Genomic DNA, 21260 nt, shown 5'->3' on the forward strand with positions numbered 1-21260 from the left:
CTGGTATATTCCTCTTACTGTTCTTGATTTCAAAGGTTATAGATCTCCCACATCTGTACAGTTTTTTTTTTTAAGTGCATAAACTTGCCAGCTAACTTCAACCTTACCAAGCAATAATGAGATAAACACTAGCCCCAAATGTCTGCAGATTTAGCTCAAGTGTCTATTATTTGCAAATACCATGTTTGGCTGTGGGCCTCAGCTGTCTAGAAGAGGACATGCCTTCCCTGGAAGCACACCTGCCATATTTAGAACTGCCAGGTAGTGGTCCGCAGTTCTCAGCTCTCCTGTGGATTTTCAACTGCCTTCTTCATTCGCTTCAGTCCTCAGACCCCCAGCCTGCTAAGCTAAGCAGCAAGCTGCTAGCTAAGCTTTAAAATCACTGTATTAGTCCTGAAGAGTTAATGCATTCCAAAGTACTTAATTTTCTCCTAGCGAGTCATCTGCCCATTGGTGGGAGACAGATGAGTAAGCAATCATTTTCAACCTCACGGGATAATTCTAGCACAGGGGAGCAAGTAATCCAGAGGCCACATGCATTGCAAAGCTTATTTATTGTGAAACCAAGGAGGCAGACGGCATTTTATTGACTCTTAGAGGACAAATCACACTGTGATTGGGGTCATATATTTCCCCTGAACAGGATAGGATTTCTTTTTTGGGTTTCATAGTAAATATTTCAGGCAAAAGTCTTAAGTAGTGGATTGAAATGTTATTTGACTTGACACGTCACTTAGAGCTTCTATAAATTAGGAAAAATATTATCTCTTCAACTACAATTATAAACACCTTGAATCAAAAGGGTGCTTTCATCTTAATTAAAATATAAGTGAATAAATCAGTCAACATACATGTATTGAATATACCCTATAGAGAAGTGCTGTCCTAGGCAGAGTGGAGGATAGAAATGAGCGTCAGACATGATCCCTGACTTCACAGGTCTTAGAAAGTGATCATTTTCTTCATATATTTAGCATTAGGCATGTTTCATAAATAATTAAATTAATAGTGGTTAAAGAATTCCAATTGCTAGTTAAGAATCATATTAAGAAAAATAGCAACTTTCCAGAAATCATTATTTAATACTCTTTCAAGTCTAAGACTATTAGCCTTTTTCAAAATAGAAGTTAAAGTATGTTGTCTTCACAGTGAATTTAATGTATGAAAACTTTCATTCAAATGACATTATTTCTATTTAAAGTTTTGATACAATAATGCAGGGTTCCCCAATCATGAATCAGTATTGGGCCCTGGCCTGTTAGGAACCAGTCCACACAGCAGGAGGTGAGTGGTGGGAGAAACTGAAAACTCTGCCTCCCCCACTGATCCGTGGAAAAATTGTCTTCCATGAAACAGGTGTCTGGTGCGAAAGAGGTTGGGGACTGCTGCAGTAATGTATGAAACCAATGCCAACTTCTGAAGAATACCTCTTTTTGGATCACTGAAACATTTTACCCTGTATTTGGGCCTCGATATCAGTGAGAGTGATGTCTGATTCTTCGTCTACACTTAAAATACCAAATACACATGCCACCCGGACATTGTCTTGAACTAAATCCTAAAATAAAATTAAGTGACGTGTTCTTGTCAAATTCAGGTCTAGGTGCCACCAGGCTACTGGATGGGGGGGCAGTCATTCCTCCAGATGGCCCTGGCCCTCCAGCAGACATCATTTTCTTTGTTTAAACTGAATCCGGCATCGTCCTTCCGGCTGCTGGACACCCACCAAGTGGAGAGAACTCTAAAAGCAGAAATGCAGAAAGAGGATAGAAGTTAAGGGACGTAAGCCACCAGTGTGGACCTAAGGTTTAGTCAGTGTGATTGTTCCCGAAAGGCAGAGTTTAGGTTTGGAAGGCTGGATGGTTTTACTTGATGAGTTCTCCAAGGGGAGCATCAATTTTAGTCTTCTATTCAAGGGATGGATCTTCCCTGTAGCTCAGACAGTAAAGAATCTTCCTGCAATGCGGGAGACCCAGGTTCGATCCCTGGGTTGGGAAGATCCTCTAGAGTGGGGATGGAAATCCACACCAGTATTCTTACCTGGAGAATCCCATGGACAGAGGAGCCTGGCAGGCCACAGTCCATGGGGTCGCAAAGAGCTGGGCACAACTGAGTGATTAACACTACTATTCAGGGACAGAAAAGGAGGTAATCCCTTACTCTTTTTTAGAAATTTATTTATTTTTAATTGGAGGATAATTGCCTTGCCATATCGTGTTGGTTTCTGCCATACATCAACATGAATTGGCCAGAGGTATACATATGTCCCCTCCCTCTTGAGCTTCTTTCACACCTCCAACCCCATCCCTCCCCTCTAGGCTGTCACAGGGCACCAGTCTGAGCTCCCTGGGTCATACAGCAAATTTCCATTGGCTGTCTATTTTACATATGGTAATGTACATGTTTCCATGCTACTCTCTCAATTTGTCCCACTCTCTCTTTTCCCCCGCTGTGTCCACAAGTCTGATCTCTATGTCTGCATCTCCTTTGCTGCCCTGCAAATAGGTTCATCAGTACCAATCCCTTATTCTAATAGCAGCTTCTTCACAGCTTCACATATCCCAAGGCTATGAGCCTAGGACTCACCCTTCACTTTAGCTGGGTGAAGAGGATACCACAAATAAAGCTCTTTCAATGCATTTCTGGCCCCCAATATCTGACACCTCATTTAAAATTGCTGAGTGAGACTTCTATGACACATGTTACTGATGTTCTTAAGACAACATGGTGTTAATGGTGCAAACCACTATTATAGTGAATCTAAGATCAAAACTGTCCAAAAGGATATTCTGTGGGTACCAAATGTTCTCATAGGTTCTGTTACATCTTAGTTATGAACAAGGGGTGAATAGATGTGGGGGTGATGGGAGGTCAGTTCATTGCAAATGAAGCAAAGAGATTGCTGAAGCTTAGGAGCTTGGATGAGACAACCAACCTGTTCTGTCAACTTCGAGTGTTGGAGGAAGAGGAGGGGCGAGGAAGGAGGAGGGTGATCCACCTTAGATGATGATTTTTTTTGTCATGAGTCTGAAAGCAATGGGGCAGTTTCTCAGCAAAAGCGGATTCTTAGGTCAGTTGATAGACTGAGTTACAGAACTCGCACAGACTCTCTGCAGTTGCATCTGTCCATCATTTTGTGTGTATGAAGAAGTGTGTACTTTTCTAGTGGGGGGATCCATAGATCTTGTGAGATTTTCTAAGAATCCATTCCCCTACTCCCAAAAACACAGCAGAAGAAAACCAGGCAGCCAAATGAAAACCTCATGCGTTAGCAAAAAATGTGCTTGCTTTTGGGAAAGAACCGAAGTGGGTCTTCTTGCGAGTGCTTAAAATGAAATAGTTCCCATTGCCAGTGTTTGGACGCAACTGACCAATCACAGATCCTGGAAAGCTCTGCAGTTTCCTTATGGTTTGGTTCTTACTGGGAGAGAATTAAGATTAAATTATTTTCTTTAGACTGAGGTAAAATAAAACTCTTACGAAAGTAAAATTGGAGATGGTAGCATTTGATTTGGGGTACCGTGGCAAGAAAATTCCTTTGGGGGAGCTGGTTTCCAAGCCCCATGATCTTCCTGCACTTGATGACTAAGGGTCTGGAGCATGCCCGGGTGACTCCCCCTTCCCTGCTGCAGCTTATCTGAGCCTGGTGATTGGAAGGTCACTGCCTCTAGTTTTTGATCACCTCCTTTCACAACTTAGTAAAATAAGTCCAACAATTAAATAATATCAATTTATCTTTCTAAAATAAGAACTGTGAAATGAAATGCCCTTTGAGACGAGGATTCTCTCAGACTTGTACTTTTTACAAACTGAGGTCACATCTCTTTGAAAAATGTTCTTAGTAGGGTCAAAATAGAAATAGGATGTATTTTAAAACAAACCAAAAAAAGGTATAAAAATACTAGAATTCTTAGCGGGGAAGAAAGTGCTGGAAAAAACCCTGCCTAAGGATCTGGTTAAAATGACTGATCTCCAGTTTTATCTGTCACATGGCTTGACATCCTTCTGATGTGAAAAGGCATTCCTGTGTCTTCTGACTGGTGGGAAAATAGATGCTGAGTCAGTCCTGGGCAATATCGCAGCATTTAACTTAGAAGATCAGAAACTAGTATTTGGTGCCTGTAAATCCTGGCCCGGATCTTCATTTTGCCAACAAAACTGTACTCAGCTGAAAACCTTTGTGAAGGGTGTTTTGATTTCCCCCTTTCATTATTGGATTTTGAGAGCTCTTTATCACTGTTGCTTGTACTCAAAATAGAAGTGCAAAAGAAATCAAGGCAAAGTGCTGAAATGTGCATATTTGTGAGCAATATAATATTTTCAGTGTCATTTATGCACTTACAGAATTTCTGTTGAAATGTCACCCAGGAGTTTTATTTATCCCTCCATATATTAGCCCTTAGTATGTCAAGAGTAAATCATAGCACAAAATGCTACGTGAATAGCCCTGAGATTGCAATCGTTGATTTCTGAGCTTCAGCCTCAGTTTAAATTAAATAGCACCTTTTATCCAGAGTTTTCAAAGGGACATCCAAACACCTGGAATTAAATTGGACTTTCCCCTGTTTCCTCGGACAGTGGTCCTCAAAGTGTGGCGGCAGCAGCACCCAGAACTTATCAGAAATACAAATTCTCAAGCCCTTTGCCAGATCTACTCATCAGGAGCTCTAGGGCTAGGGCCAAGGATTCTGTATTCTAACAAGCCCCCTCCATCTCAGCTAATTCTGATGCTCACACCAGTTTGAGGGCCATTGGCCCAAGAGAAGAGAACCACAGAAACACCAAGTTAAATGGTTGAGAGAGCCAAAGGTCAGAGGTGGGGAAAGGTCATTGTCTTCACATTGCGGTTCACTGTTTCTATTGTTGGGTTAATTTCCTTCTATGTCATTGCTACCAAGTGGACTAAGGGCTATGACTCGTGGCTCATGGCTCACTTTTGGACACACAGACATGTCTTTCTAGGGAAACAAGCCTGACATCAAGGCCATGTTTATTACACCCAGATAAAAGGGTTAAAATGGATAATTCATTGGGGATCTCCTAACACTAAGTGGTGAAAACACTATCATTAGATCCCAGTCTTGTGATAATGGGGAACACAGAATTGACTTAGAATTAAGGGAATGGTTCTCAGTTTGCAGAGACGAAGTGTTAAGATGAGCCTAAGTGAGGAGATCAGTTAGCTCGTATCCAGTAATTAAAATGAAGACTTTATCTCAGATTTGAAAGTCATGCTATTCAAAATTCTGAAGATTTACCTGTTTGGGCAATGGGTCCAGAAGACTACAGTCATAATAATAAAATATTAAAATAATACATATTTGAATCTCCAACAGAGCCAGCCACCTGAAAGAAAAAGAAAAGAAAATTGGTGCTTGGAAGATGCATACATATCTTCCAGTAAGGAGTATGGGCTTCCCTGATGGCTCAAATGGTAAAGAATCTGCCTGCAATGGAGAAGACCAGGATTTGATCCCTGGGTTGGGAAGATCCCTGGAGGAGGGCATGGCAACCCACTCCAGTATTCTTGCCTGCAGAATCCCATGGACAGAAGAGCCTGATGGGCTACAGTCTATGGGGTCACAAAGAGTCAGACTCGACTGAGTGACTAACACTGAAGAATATCTATAACTACACATATTTCAGAGCAAATGTGCTCTTCCTTGCAATATAAACCTTCACTGTTAAGAGGACAGAGTAAAGAAAAACTTAACTCTTTTCTTTTATAATACTGTCTACTCCATAAGGGAGTTGGGGTGATTACAGTGTTTTAAAATGTATATAAAATGCTTAGCCAGTGGAAGCATTTAATGAATGAGATTCCAGGTCTCTCCTCTAAGTTTTAGATTTGTCCTTTCCAATATGGTAGCCATTAGCTACATGAGGCTATTTAAATAAATTTAAATTTATCAAAATTAAAAATTTCAGCTCCTTAGTGGCATGAACCACATTTCAAGTGCTTAATGGCCATAAGTAGTTACTACCACCACATTGAACAACACATATTTAGAACTTTTCTATGATCACAGAAAGTTCCATAGGACAGTCCTGTAGGAATTTCTGCCTAGATATTCTGGATGCACTTTGAATTTCCCCTAACTGCCAATTTTTTTCTCTACTATAATCCTGCACTCAGGCTTCAAGCTTTTTGATCATACATCTCTGATAAGAAAATACTGTGCATACCCTATAATATACGAAGACTCATTTATTTATAAATTATAGGCACTTCCCTGGCATTCCCCATGCAGGTGGCCCAGGTTCGAATCCTGGTCAGGGAACTAGATCCCACATGCTACAACTAAGACCTACCACAGCCAAACAAATATATTTTTTTAAATTGTATATATATATACCATTGTATTAGTTTACTGTCGACTTTGTATACACACAAATTTAAAAACTGAGAAAAGTGTAAATGAAATTCTGCCACTTTTCCTGGCATTTCCAGTGGGCTGTTTTGAGCTCTCCTTAGGGGAGGCAGACCATTTTAGAGGGAATGGCCCCTAATAAGTACGGTTAGTCCAACATCAGAAAACTGTATGCCATCGTAGAAACAACACTCTCCGTTACCCTTCCTGCACAGTTGGGCACCGAGGTTTTTGCTTTATCTCCCTAATGCTTCCCCAGTCCTTCTCCTTATCCCCTTCACTCTGGCCCCTGCACTGCCCCCCACTTAGGTCTTCACCATTTACTGATGTCATGGATTCCTGAATCACCCGAGCTTTCAGATTGGCTTCTCTGCTTTCAGTATCACTTCTCTCCACTCTGTCCTTTGCCCTACTGCTGAAGAGAACTTTCTAAAACAGAAATTTATTGCCATTTCCTCACTTTACACACGTGTACTTAGTCACTCACTCACATCCGACTGTCTGCAAGGCCATGGACTGTAGCCTGCCAGGCTCTGTGTCCATGGGGATTCTCCAGGCAAGAACACTAGAATGGGTTGCCAAGCCCTTCTCCAGGAGATCTTCCCAACCCAGGGATCGAACCCAGGTCTCCCACGCTGCAGGCAGATTCTTTGCCATCTGAGCCACCAGGGATGCCCAAGAATACTGGAGTGGATAGCCTATCCCTTCTCCAGGGAATCTTCCTGACCCAGGAATTGAACCGGGGTCTCTTGCATTGCAGGCAGGTTCTTTACCAGCTGAGCTACCAGGGAAGCCCATTCCATTTGTCAATGCTTCTTATTTCCTTCTAAATGCTACAGGAAAGACTGCCAGCCATTGAAGACCTGTCTCCTATGTATTTCTCCAGCCTCCTTTCCCCCAGAGCTCCTCCTTAAAATCCATGCTCTTGCCACACTGTATACTTGAGGTTCTCTGAATGGCAATGCCATCTTTTGCAACCCTTCTCTTCCCTGAGGCTCAGTTTCCTCTGGAAGCATTCCCTGCCTGCTTGCTCCTGGGCTGAGGTGTCCTTCCTGCCCATTCCATGGCTCCCTGGGCACACTTTAGCCACTGCATCTACTGAACTGAATTGTGATTGTTTATTAGCTCTCTCTCTCCTGGGATTATATTGTTGGGCATAGAGCTCTGCTAGCATCTAGCATTGACTGATAAAATGAACAATGATGGAAGGAGATGCCTTCACAAAGCAGATTCAATTTCCTTATCTTTCCATCTTTTTCTATGTTTCTGTGGCACTTTTAACATCCCTCAATTAACACCGTTACCCTACAATCCCACCCTATTACACTTAATCTTCTTCATGTCTGTCTCCCCTTATAGACTACAACCTTCACAAAAACAGGAAGCAGGTCTTATCACTGAATCCTCACTGTTTGTTGACTGCATGAGTGGATGAATGAATATGAACAATCTGCTATTTGTATCAGATAATTAGATTTATTTCCCACTGGTATTCTTGAAACATCTTGCCTATATTTCTATTTCAAATGAAATCTGGAGTGCTCCAGGTATTGTTAGAACCTACCTGGATACATCAGTTCTTCACAAATATTTGTGATGTAAATTTAATTCTACCTATGAGCCTGGTGTGCCGCAGTCCATGGGGTTGCAAAGAGTCAGACACGACTTAGAGACTGAACAACAACAACTTAGAAATGCTAAAGATGATTCATTTCAATGGAATGTCAATGCCTATGAAATAGAACAATTCAATCTTTACTGATTTGGATCAAATTAAGCAGCAATTCCAAGAAAAAGCAATTTTGCTGATTTGCAGGTTCAGAATTCCTCACAATTAACTTTTTGTCAAGCTTCTAACAAATTAGATTGTCCATTTCTGGCTATGATGTTTGTCCTTGGGACATGAGCAGCCCATGATGGGCACACCATATCTTCTTAAGATATATCCATAATGTATAACTCTGAAATGAAGAAGATAGCATAAATCATAAACACTGGGAACTGCAGTGGTGTTTGATTGTTGTTGATTATTACTGTATGTAACTATCAATAATAAATACTTTGCATTATGCTTTTTTTAGAAAGAGATATATCCAAATGTTCATTCTTCAGATTCTCTGCAGAATGACTGATTATCATCTTAACTTTGTGGGCATGCTAAATACTTCATTTCTGTGAGACAAAAAGCCATTAGACAGTTTTGAACAAATCTGACTTACGTTTTTAAAAAATCATTCTGGCTGCTACTTTGAGAATAAAATATAAGGTGATGGAAGAAGACTGATTTGGAAACAATTATAATCTTTCAGGCAATGGAAAACTTGGACCTGAATGGGCCAGGATGATGGAAATAGTCATGAGTCATGGTTAGTATCTGGATATACTTTGCAGGATAGGCTGATGGTTTGCATGACAGACGTGAAAGCCTTAATAAAGGAGTCAAGGGGGATTCCAAGTTTTTGGCCTGAGGAAAGACAAGGGTACAGCAATGGGGAAAGCTGAAGGAGGAGCAGGTTGAGGAGTTATCACTCAGAGCTCACTTTTGGACCTGTTCATTGCAGCTTGCTATTGACCAGTGCCTTGGAGACATCCAGTGGAGATGTTGAGGACAACTAGGGACGAGCCTGGTGTTTGGGGGGATTCAGTCAGGGATGGAGGTACAAGAGATATAAATAGAGTCATCACTATTCGGACAATTATATAAAGCCAAGCATCATTGAAAAAGCAAGAGAGTTCCAGAAAAAACATCTATTTCTGCTTTATTGACTATGCCAAAGCCTTTGACTGTGTGCATCACAATACACTGTGGAAAATTCTGAAAGAGATGGGAATACCAGACCACCTGACCTGCCTCTTGAGAAACCTGTATGCAGGTCAGGAAGCAACAGTTAGAACTGGACATGGAACAACAGACTGCTTCCAAGTAGGAAAAGGAGTACGTCAAGGCTGTATATTGTCACCCTGCTTATTTAACTTATATGCAGAATATATCATGAGAAACGCTGACCTGGAAGAAGCACAAGCGGGAATCAGGATTGCTCGGAGAAATATCAATAACCTCAGACAGGCAGATGACACCATCCTTATGCCAGAAAGCAAAGAGCAACTAAAAAGCCTCTTGATGAAAGTGAAAGAGGAAAGGGAAAAAGTTGGCTTAAAGCTCAACATTCAGAGAACGGAGATCATGGCATCTGGTCCCATCACTTCACGGGAAATAGATGGGGAAATGGTGGAAACAGTGTCAGACTTTATTTTTTGGGCTCCAAAATCACTGCAGATGGTGATTGCAGCCATGAAATTAAAAGACTCTTACTCCTTGGAAGAAAAGTTATGACCAACCTAGATAGCATATTCAAAAGCAGAGACATTACTTTGCCAACTAAGGTCCATCTAGTCAAGGCTATGGTTTTTCCTGTGGTCATGTATGGATGTGAGAGTTGGACTGTGAAGAAAGCTGAGCACCGAAGAATTTATGCTTTTGAACTGTGGTGTTGGAGAAGACTCTTGAGAGTCCCTTGGACTGCAAGGAGATCCAACCAGTCCATTCCGAAGGAGATCAGCCCTAGGATTTCTTTGGAAGGAATGATGCTAAAGCTGAAACTCCAGTACTTTGGCCACCTCATGCCAAAGGTTGACTCATTGGAAAAGACCCTGATCCTGGGAGGGACTGGGGGCAGGAGGAGAAGGGGAAACTCCAGTATTTTGGCCACCTCATGCCAAAGGTTGACTCATTGGAAAAGACCCTGATCCTGGGAGGGACTGGGGGCAGGAGGAGAAGGGGACGACAGAGGATGAGATGGCTGGATGGCATCATGGACTCGATGGACGTGAATCTGAGTGAACTCCGGGAGTTGGTGATGGACAGGGAGGCCTGGCGTGCTGCGATTCATGGGGTCGCAAAGAGTCGGACACGACTGAGCGACTGAGGAATAGGATGAAGTTGTAGGGGATAGGTTAAACAGAAAAAAATAGGAAATCTGAGGAGACAGCTCTGGGGCAGTCCAAAATTTAGAGGTTAGAAAGGTGAGGATGACCAGCAAAGGAATCTAAGAAGTAGCCAGAGGAGTAGGATAGTGAAAAGAGTGATTATCTTCAAAGTCCAGGGAAGAAAGCATGTCATGGGGGCCCGAGCTCCTTCAGATCTAGTGGGAAAGGCTGACAATGAGCGCTGGCGTGCGTGCTCACTTGCTCAGTCATATCAAACTCTCTGTGACTCCATGCACTTTAGCCTGCGAGGCTCCTCTGTCCATGGAATTTTCGAGGCAAGGATACTGGAGTGGAGCTGCCATTTCCTCCCCTGGGGGATCTTCCAGACCCAGGGATTGAACCCATATCTCCAGTAGCTCCTGCATTGGCAGGTGGATTCTTTACCACTAAGCCACCTAGGAAGCCCATGGCAATGAGTACCCACATGTGAAAAGAAATATTAAAGTTCCTGCTCACATAAAACAGCCAGTTCTTCTCAGGCCTCAGCTCCCTCTCTAGAAGTGACTTAGATAACGATCACTACACTGTCATTTTGCGTTCAGTAGAATAAGCAGTGACTCCTCGATCTTTAGCAGCTGCCCAGCAGCACTAGAAAAAAATGCTCGTTAATTCTGCATTTGTTAATTATAAAAGTTTTATAGGTTCTCCTTTATCCAAACAAATCCCATTTTCTTAGAAGTCTGTTTTTAGCCCCTTTCTAAGTTTAGCTTGCTGGGACCAAAGCGCTTCTCTGAACTCAGCTCCGTGGGGAAAGAGTGCCTGGGACCCCTCCTCTCCAGTCCCTGGAGGAGAGGCACTGTGACAATCAAGACTGTGGACTATCTGATGGGGAGGTGGGGCTGTTGCAGGGAAGAAGGCCCTCAAGCTCCCTGCAGAAGGCATGGTGATGAGCGACAGAGCCGGAAAAGCAGCAGGAACGGAGGAACAGGCTGCCGAGGGGCTGGAATGAGTCACGTGCCTGTGCTGGGTACTTTGACCATGAAACTATAATAGACCTTGTGAAGAAACTGTACTGAGAAGTGATACTTCTATGTGAAAACGAAGGCTTTTTAAATATTATCACACATAAGAGGCCTTCCACGAATACTTCCTCTATTATGCAAATATGTGAACAAGAAATAGTTCATATGCTATTTAAGAGAACAAATTGGACTATTTTAGAAACACTATGTATATTTTGATTAGAAATAGAACTAATGTTTATTAGTTCATTAAGATAGTTTTCCCCTGGAACCTGTAAGCATTTCCTGAACTAATTTTAGTCTCTGTGATGTTCTTAAAAATCATAAAACTGAATTTCCTTAGGGTAAAGCTATAATTTAGGTTTTTGACCAACTGATACTGTGTGTATTACAGAGGCTTCAAAAGTTTTCTTCTTTTGTTATTGAGGGGTAAGCTAGTTCAGTTATTAAATCAGTATTAGGTATTGAAATAGTATAAATAGTAATATCATATTTGCCATCATTTCTAAGCATTCTGATATTCTAAAGAAAAAGATGAGTTAATAAAACAGGTAATAAAATACTATGTGCTAAAACTCTTATTTTCTCCAAATATTTGGATATTCTAGCAGAATTACCACCTCAGTTATTCACTAAAATGAAGTTAATGTTTTTTGAAATGGCAAAAAGCAATTCGTGTTTACAAGCCTTTACCCTGAATTTTGTTTTGATGTCTAAAATACTAGGGACTAACATACACATATCTGTGACATTAAAAGTTTTTGCTCCAAAGAAAGAGAGCTTCATAAATCCATATTTTTACAAAAGCTCTTCAGAAGCAAGTTGAGCTATGCTCATGCTAGGAATGTTTTCTTAATACTTCTAATGTCAAAACAGTGAAAGTAATGAGGCATATTATTTATAACAGATTTATTTTTTACACTTGCAAGAACAACATTACACATCTACAAATAAAGCTCATTAAAATATAAACATGTTGAAAATTCCTTAAATACCGACTACTTGCATGTTTTCTCCATTTGTAAATAAATGCTCAAGGAGACCTACACCAACACTGATCACACAAAGCTCTACAAAACCCAGACTCAACGATCACATTGCTAGTATTGCACACAGAGAGATGGGAAAGGTGACAATGTGAGATAAAGGTGGAGACACAAGGGCTATGGAGATCTGGAGGCTGGAACGAGCACCATGGCCTGGAGTGATCAACTCCATGTGGAGGTGATGCTTGAGCTAGTCCTGGAGAGAAGGACAGGCTTTGATAAACACACATGTTGAGTGGGGCATTCCAGTCCCAGGAGAGAGCAAGAATCAGAGGAGGAACGGGCATGGTCAACAGGGGACAACTGGTAGACTGTCTAGGGTAGGCGTTCCTAGATGTTCAGAAAGATGTATTTGTGTCAGATTCCGAAGAGTTTGGAGTTCTAGGCTGATGGGTTTGGCCAGTAGGCAGCGATGCCCAGTTTCAACAAGAAAGTAACAACTTAGAGATGATTATTTAAGGAAAATTCATCTGTATGTGGTGAGTAAGACAGATTGAAAGAAGAGATAATGGGGAGGAGGAGAAGAAAACCATGACATCTCCTGGGGCAAGATGACCTAGGTTAGGAGGTGGGAGTTGACGCCGCAGACTGAAAAGAGAGAGGGGAGAAGGGTGACTCTAGGAGCCGAGCGTCTAGGAAATCAGTGATACACAGAAGAGGAACAAGGAGCACAGGAGGAACGCCAGGGTCAGCAGTAAGTCATGATTTTCATTTTGGATGTCTTGATTTTGAGACTGAATCCCTCTCTTCCTTTTTAAAAGAAAATCTCTCTTTTTGTCCTACTAGAAGTCATTGTGGGCAGTGCCAGCATGGGCTGGAAAACTGCCACTGTTGCCAGGAGCAGGGGCTCTGAAGTATATTCCAAGTTGCTACCAGCTGCAGCTTATGAAAATAGAATGATCTTGCCCTGGAATTCAGAGAAGGCAGCGTACAGACATACTTTCACAGGCATCCTTCATTGAAGCAGGGCTGGTCAAGTTAAAGGGGAAGTACTTTTCCCACACCCTCATTCCCTTTAAGAAATCTTATAGGAAAATGAAAACCATCTGGTGACAGGAGGAAAAATTATCTAGACCAGGGTTTCTCACACTTCAGCATGCATCGGAATCACATGGAAGGCTGTTCAAATCCATGTCACTGGACCCATCCCCCATGTTTCTGACTTAGTATATCTGGGGATGGGTCACCCGATTTGTACTTTTTACAAGTTTCCACATAATGTTGCTACTAGTGGTATGGGGAGCATATTTTAGAATCATTATCAGAGGAACATGATCAAGCAGAAAGGGGAAAATATGTTGAAAGCTGTAGTTTACCCTGGGGGATGGGATGGGAAGGGAGATAGGAGGGGGGTTCTGGATGGGCAACACATGTGCACCCGTGGCTGATTCATGTTGATGTCTGGCAAAAACCACTACAATATTGTAAAGTAATTAGCCTCTAATTAAAATTAATTAATTTTTTAAAAAGCTGTAGTCTATCAAATCTTTTAGTTTTAGCACATAAAATTAAAATGACCAAGCATACCTCAGCTACACAGGAAACATTATGCCTGGGGTACCAAACTTTTGATTGGGAATGATGGCGTGGGCAAAATCTGGAAGAGTGAGCAGACAGATGGTGATATTAAATAAGGCAAAATAAATCCAGAATAAAATGAGAAGAATCAGATTAGGGTAAACTGGAAGAGAAGGAAAAGAAGAAAACATGTGAAAAACAGAAGAGAAGGGAATGGGCCATATTTAAATGGGGGAAAGGAGGAGAGAAAGCAGAGGACCTCAGAGCTTCTTGACTTGAGACACTGTTTCATCCGGGAGACGAGAATCAGATCCTAGTGGGAGTACCGTCTCTGAGGCCACTGATTTTCAGAGCTGCAGCCAGGATTATTTTAACAGTGATCTTCCTAGAAGAAAAACTCTTATATGTAGGAGCTGTGAGCTAGACATTTGATACCACTTTCTAAATGTTCTTATTCAACAAAAGGGCAAAAGAATACTACTGACTTCATTAAGATGAACTATTCACCAAACAGAAATGATCTTGTGCTATAGCTTAAATTCCAGACCCTCCAGGAAAAAGTTAAGAAGTGACATTTGTTTTTATTTGCTTTAGTGATATACCCACCTTAAATGAAACTCAATCTCCTAAAAAGGCCAAGCTATTTAGAAAGCTACTAACTCATGTGGTTAGTATATGTTAATGATATGCCATGGAGTTAAATAGATCTTGAAAGAAAGCTTTTGCTCTTAAGGAAATTATATATTACTTTGTATGCTTTTAGAGCTTCTCTTGTGGCTGCAATGTGGGAGAATCTGCCTACAATGTGGGAGACCTGGGTTCAATCCCTGGGTTGGAAAGGCTACCCAATCCAGCATTCTGGCCTGGAGAATTCCACGGACTGTATGACAGTATGGTCCATGGGGTCGCAAAGAGTCAGACATGACCGAGTGACTTTCACTCACAGGATGCTTTTGGTTACAAGTGACAGAATAATCCACAACAGGCTGGTTTCTGTATGGAAGGGATTGTATCACTTTATGCACCTAAAAAATCTAGAGCTGGTGCTGGCCTCGGGCAGAGATCACTCTAACAGTTCAATGATGTAACCATGGCTCCAGTTCGCCTCTGCTGCCCTGCTCTATGGTACCAACTTCATCCTGCTTCTGCAGTTTCAAAATAGCTGCTGACAGTTTCTGGGGCCAAGTGCTTCTTTATTCACATCCTACAGGGAATGATTATTTCTGACCCAGAAGTCTCAATAGAAACTTTCACTTGGTAGCTTACTGTATCACTTAAAACACAAGGCAAGACTAAAATCAATCACTATGGGAGGGGAGGCAGGGCAAAGGGAAGGGATGTGAGGGTTGGTTTAGGGAACAGTGCTTCATTACTACGGAGCTGGGGATGGAAAAAGCACCCCAGCATCCCATGAATCTAGGATGCTGGAAAATCTAGGAAAACTAGGGCAATTAGCAAGCGAGAAGGAGACAGTCAATGATGGGGAGATAAAGAATGGATATAAGTATAACTGAATCACTGTGCTGAAGCCTGAAATTAACACAACATTGTAAATCAAGCATACATCAATATAAAGTAAAAGTTAAATTAAAAGAAAAAAACTCATGGGCAATATTATGATATAGCATAGCTTTAATTCCAGTCCTCTTTTCCTAGGAATTAAAACTTCTCTCTGAACAAGAGAGTGACCAAACTTACTAAAGAGCAGCAGTTCAGTTTAATGAGGGGAGAAAGCCCACGGGGAAAAAAAAGTGATGGGGAGATATCCAGCCCAAGTGGCCTTTCATTTTTTCCAACAGATACAAATCTTATGCCAGTGTTCTGTGCACCACGGAGGGGCCAGCAATCTATTTGGTAAACAAAAGTAAAAGAGGGTCCTTGCTGGCATTTTTGGAGCAGAAATGAACACATGAGCATGTTTTATTTTGGAAGCACTTTGGCTTAAGTATCAAAAATCACTCTGGCGTTTGCTGCTTCTGTTCTTGAGAGACTTAAATCTTAGCCGCATAGAAGTGTCAGAATGAAATGGTTGGGGAAGTAATGACTGCAACTTTACCAATGGTTTCTGTGCCCCTTCGAGTGAGTCAGTGCTCTTTAGTAAAGCAGAAAGGAGAGAGAGAGGCGTGGCTGGAAGTTAATAAGGGACCTGGCCGCCTCGCTCAGTCTTGCAGGTAACCACATCCGCTCTTCCCACTCCCGGCCCTTTCCCCATCTCCTCCAGGACACATGCACAGACATAGTGAAAATGGAAACAAGCATAAAGTGAATCCAGCTCATTCAGTTCCATTTACCAGCTGGAGTGGAGAGGATGCATTTGTTTATATAACAAATTCCCCAGAATGAGTTGAATTTGCAACTTCTTATGAAATCCAGAGCGACTGGGGTTCCCCACTCCTCAAAAGCAACTGGCTATCCTCTAAGAAGTCAAGAAGCAAGAGTTAGAACCAGATATGGAACAACGGACTGGTTCCAAATAGGGGAAGGAGTATATCAGCATCAAGGCTGTAGATTGTCACCCTGCTTATTTAACTTATATGCAGAGTATATCATGAGAAACGCTGGGCTGGAAGAAGCACAAGCTGGAATTGAGACTGCCGGGAGAAATATCAAAACCTCAGATAGGCAGATGACACCATCCCTATGCCAGAAAGCAAAGAGCAACTAAAGAGCCTCTTGATGAAAGTGAAAGAGGAGAGTGAAAAAGTTGGCTTAAAACTCAACATTCAGAAAACGAAGATCATGGCATCCGGTCCCATCACTTCATGGCAAATAGATGGGGAAACAATGAAAACAGTGACAGACTTTATTTTCTTGGGCTCCAAAATCACTACAGATGGTGATTGCAGCCACGAAATTAAAAGATGCTTGCTCTTTGGAAGAAAAGTTATGACCAACCTAGACAGCATATTAAAAAGAGAGACATTACTGTGTCAACAAAGGTCCAGCTAGTCAAAGCTATGGTTTTTCCAGTGGTCATGTATGGATGTGAGAGTTAGACTATAAAGAAAGCTAAGCACCAAAGAATTGATGTTTTTGAACTGTGGTGTTGGAGAATACTCTTGAGAGTCCCCTGGACTGCAAAGAGATCAAACCAGTCCATCCTAAAGGAAACCAGTCCTGAATAGTCACTGAAAGGACTGATGCTGAAGCTGAAGCTCCAATATTTTGGCCACCTGATGTGAAGAGCTGACTCAATGAAAAAGACCCTGATGCTGGGTCTTTCTTTCACTTTCTGATGCTGGGAAAGATTAAAGGCAGGAGAAAGGGATGACAGAGAACAAGATGGTTAGAAAGTGAAAGTGAAGTCACTCAGTCATGTCTGACTCTGCGACCTCATGGACTGTAGCCTACCAGGCTCCTCCTGTCCATGGGATTTTCCAGGCAAGAGTACGAGAGTGGGTTGTCGTTTCCTTCTCCAGGGGATCTTCCCGACCCAGGGATCGAACCCCAGTCTCCCACATTGCAGGCAGAAGCTTTACCCTCTAAGCCACCAGGGAAGTCCGAGATGGTCAGACAGTATCACCAGTTCAATGGACATGAGTTTGAGCAAGCTCCAGGAGATGGTGAAGAACAGGGAAGCCTGGCCTGCCACAATTCATGGGGCTGCAAAGAGTCGGACACGACTGAGCGATCGAACAAAAAAGGCATCCTCTAAGCATTAAAATTTGGAAAACTCAGCAGTGGCCACAGGACCGAAAAAGGTCAGTTTTCATTCCAATCCCAAAGAAAGGCAATGCCAAAGAATGCTCAAACTACCGCACAATTGCACTCATCTCACATGCTAGTAAAGTAATGCTCAAAATTCTCCAAGCCAGGCTTCAACAATATGTGAACCGTGAACTTCCTGATGTCCAAGCTGGTTTTAGAAAAGGCAGAGGAACCAGAGATCAAATTGCCAACATCCGCCGGATCATCGAAAAGGCAAGAGAGTTCCAGAAAAATATCGATTTCTGCTTTATTGACTATGCCAAAGCCTTTGACTGTGTGGATCACAATAAATTGTGGCAAACTCTAAAAGAGATGGGAATACCAGACCACCTGACCTACCTCTTGAGAAATCTGTATGCAGGTCAGGAAGCAACAGTTAGAACTGGACATGGAACAACAGATTGGTTCCAAATAGGAAAAGGAGTGTGTCAAGGCTGCATATTGTCACTCTGCTTATTTAACGTATATGCAGAGTACATCCTGAGAAACGCTGGACTGGAAGAAACACAAGCTGGAATCAAGATTGCCGGGAGAAATATCAATCACCTCAGATATGCAGATGACACCACGCTTATGGCAGAAAGTGAAGAGGAACTAAAGAGCCTCTTGATGAAAGTGAAAGAGGAGAGTGAAAAAGTTGGCTTAAAGCTCAACATTCAGAAAACGAAGATCATGGCATCCGGTCTCATCACTTCATGGCAAATAGATGGGGAAACAGTAGAAACAGTGTCAGACTTTATTTTTGGGGCTCCAAAATCACTGCAGATGGTGACTGCAGCCATGAAATTAAAAGACGCTTACTCCTTGGAAGAAAAGCTATGACCAACCTAGATAGCATATTCAAAAGCAGAGACATTACTTTGCCGACTAAGGTCCATCTAGTCAAGGCTGTGGTTTTTCCAGTGGTCATGTATGGATGTGAGAGTTGGACGGTGAAGAAGGCTGAGTGCCGAAGAATTGATGCTTTTGAACTGTGGTGTTGGAGAAGACTCTTGAGAGTCCCTTGGACTGCAAGGAGATCCATCCAGTCCATTCTAAAGGAGATCAACCCTGGGATTTCTTTGGAAGCAATGATGCTGAAGCTGAAACTCCAGTACTTTGGCCACCTCATGCAAAGAGTTGACTCATTGGAAAAGACTCTGATGCTGGGAAGGATTGGGGGCAGGAGGAGAAGGGGACGACAGAGGATGAGATGGCTGGACAGCATCACTGACTCGATGGGACGTGAGTCTGAGTGAACTCCAGGAGCTGGTGATGGACAGGGAGGCCTGGCGTGCTGCGATTCATGGGGTTGCAAAGAGTCGGACACGACTGAACGAGTGAACTGAACGAACTAAAGCATGAAAAGGGGGAAAGCTACTTATAGTGCTTCTCAAATGCAAGATTGCCCAAAGACATTTTACTGAATGAGGCACAATTATTAAAATTACATTAAAGTGAAAGTCGCTTAGTCATATTGCAACCCCATGGACTATACTGTCCATGAAATTCTCCAGGCCAGAATACTAGAGTGGGTAGCCTTTCCCTTCTCCAGGGATTTTCCCAACCCAGGGATGAAACCCAGGTCTTCCGCATCGCAGCTGGATTCTTTACCAACTGAGCTATCAGGGGAGTCCCCCACCACACACCCAAATTACATTATCATTAATATAATAAACACATAGAAACAACTGTACTCAGAGCTTCACAAACCACAAATAGAAAGCTGCCTTGCTACCACAAACTTGTAGGCACATTACATCCCTACAAGAGCTTAGCTTTTTTTTCCCCTCAGCATTTGATACCACTCCCTTTCAGGCAGGTATGCCTTCTTTTGTCCATTTTATTGATTATTCTCATCTAGTCCACAAAGCCTTTTTCAGTGCTCCTTCCTCTGAACTCCTATGGCATTTAGGATATAGATGAATCACCTGGCATTTCTCTAATGCCATCTTATGCTGTTAAGTAAGTTTTTCATGTTGCTATGGCTCATCTCTCCAACTGCATTGTAAGCAATTTAGGAATGCTGTGTGTCTTTGAATCTCTAGTGTCTTGAGGTGTCTTGAGTTAGATTATAAACTCCTTGAGAAAAGGGACTTTGTCCATTATTTTGTTTTCCAGGGTAACTCCAGGAACTCTACCCAGACATATAGCATACAACTGATGACTATTTATTGAATGAAGGATAATCATATGAATACTAGGTGCCCAAGAGATAACAGCAATGTGCTCAGTCACTCAGTTGTGTCTGACTCTTTGCAATCCCATGAACTGTAGCCCCAGGCTCCTCTGTCCATGGGAATTCTCCAGGCAAGAATACTGGAGAAGGTTGCCATGCCCTCCTCCAGGGGATCTTCCCAACCCAGGGATCGAACCCAGGTCTCCTGCATTGCAGGTGGATTCTTTACTGTCTGAGCCACCAGGGAAGCCCAAGAATACTGAAGTGGGTTGCCTATCCCTTCTCCAGGGGAACTTCCCGACCCAGGAATCTAATCTACTATCAGCTGGACCTATGTTTGAATTAATTTTCCAATATTGATGTGATGTTCATTAGTAATTCAAGATAAATCCATGACTTTGTGACCTAGGACTGCCTGCCCTAGGATACATGAAAAACCCAAATACACACAAAAAGTAGAAATCACAATTTCTCTTCCTGAGAAGTCCATGCTTCATTTCCATGTCTCAAGTACTGCAGCCTTCCTCTTATTACACCCTTTTCTTATCCAAGCATGCCTTTGTAAGAGGGGGAGGGTATTCTTGCCAAAGATCAGAGCTAGTGTTTTACACTGGAATTTAACCCATATCATTTAGCACAATGACACAGCCCACTGGGATCCTCTTGCAGGGATGGGCACCAAGGGCAAACAGGACTGTTGGCTTTGATGTGCATTCCAAGGGGTGGGTATGGGAGGCACATCCTTTTCTGCTAAGATCATCGACTCTCAGAGACACCCACTTGACACTGGAAATCCCCCATCCTAATCCTCCATCGAAATTCACAGTTCACTAGGAAAATGTCCATTCTTCATTTTGTAGGCTACTATGGCTGGTACAGTCCAGTAGTTCACGTGTTTCCTCCTGTCTGTTTTTCTGCAAAATTACTAGACTTCTCCAGCAGGAGATTTATTTGGGAAGAATTCCCTTCCGCTGCAGAAACGTGTCTTGCCAGGGGTTCATCCTCTAAATATATTTTCTGAACTCCTGTCTTTCAAGGAAGAACTCTAGTTCTTCCATTCTGCTTTTTGGCTGGCGGCTGATGGCAGCATCAAGTTCTTACTCAGTGTTCACTTCGGAGAGGGGCTCTTCTGGCTTGGTGGCCTAAACACCAAGGGGTGACAGCTGCAAGCCCGCAGTGTTTCTTGACAAACTTTGATCATCAGCTAGTTCACAGGCAAATTTCTCTGACTCACTGAGTATTTGGTACATGAGAAAATAAACTGGCTTGAGGCATACAAACTAAGAATAGGTGCATTTTCTAGGGATTATACTAAGGTTTTGTGGGATTACATTTCTAGTGCAAAGATCTTTCTTAGCACACGCTGTTCAAATGAAGTCATTTGCCTTCATGAACAATTTTCTGGTTTTTGTTTGCTTTTTTTTTTTTTTAATGTTTTATGGGTTGGCTGTTTAAAATAAGTTAACAGAAAAATTACGGCTATTAAAAATAGAAACTTACTATAAAACTA

The 21260-nt window shown here is 42.2% G+C and overlaps 1 protein-coding gene across 2 annotated transcripts in view; it reads right to left on the reverse strand.

The window, feature by feature from the left end:
- Positions 1 to 535: 535 nt before the first annotated feature.
- Positions 536 to 21260, reverse strand: part of CYP39A1 (cytochrome P450 family 39 subfamily A member 1) — an 87654-nt gene continuing 66929 nt past the window's right edge. For both annotated transcript variants that reach the window (XM_069562688.1, XM_069562687.1), the window contains 2 exons: positions 5259 to 5346; positions 536 to 1741 (listed from right to left, as the gene is read on the reverse strand). In XM_069562688.1, coding sequence (XP_069418789.1) covers positions 1670 to 1741; positions 5259 to 5346 — 160 coding nt within the window. In that variant the 3' untranslated portion in view covers positions 536 to 1669. The remainder of the gene's footprint in view (positions 1742 to 5258; positions 5347 to 21260) is intronic.

The sequence above is a fragment of the Ovis canadensis genome, chromosome 20 (genome assembly GCF_042477335.2).
Source record: "Ovis canadensis isolate MfBH-ARS-UI-01 breed Bighorn chromosome 20, ARS-UI_OviCan_v2, whole genome shotgun sequence".
Classification (NCBI taxonomy): domain Eukaryota; kingdom Metazoa; phylum Chordata; class Mammalia; order Artiodactyla; family Bovidae; genus Ovis; species Ovis canadensis.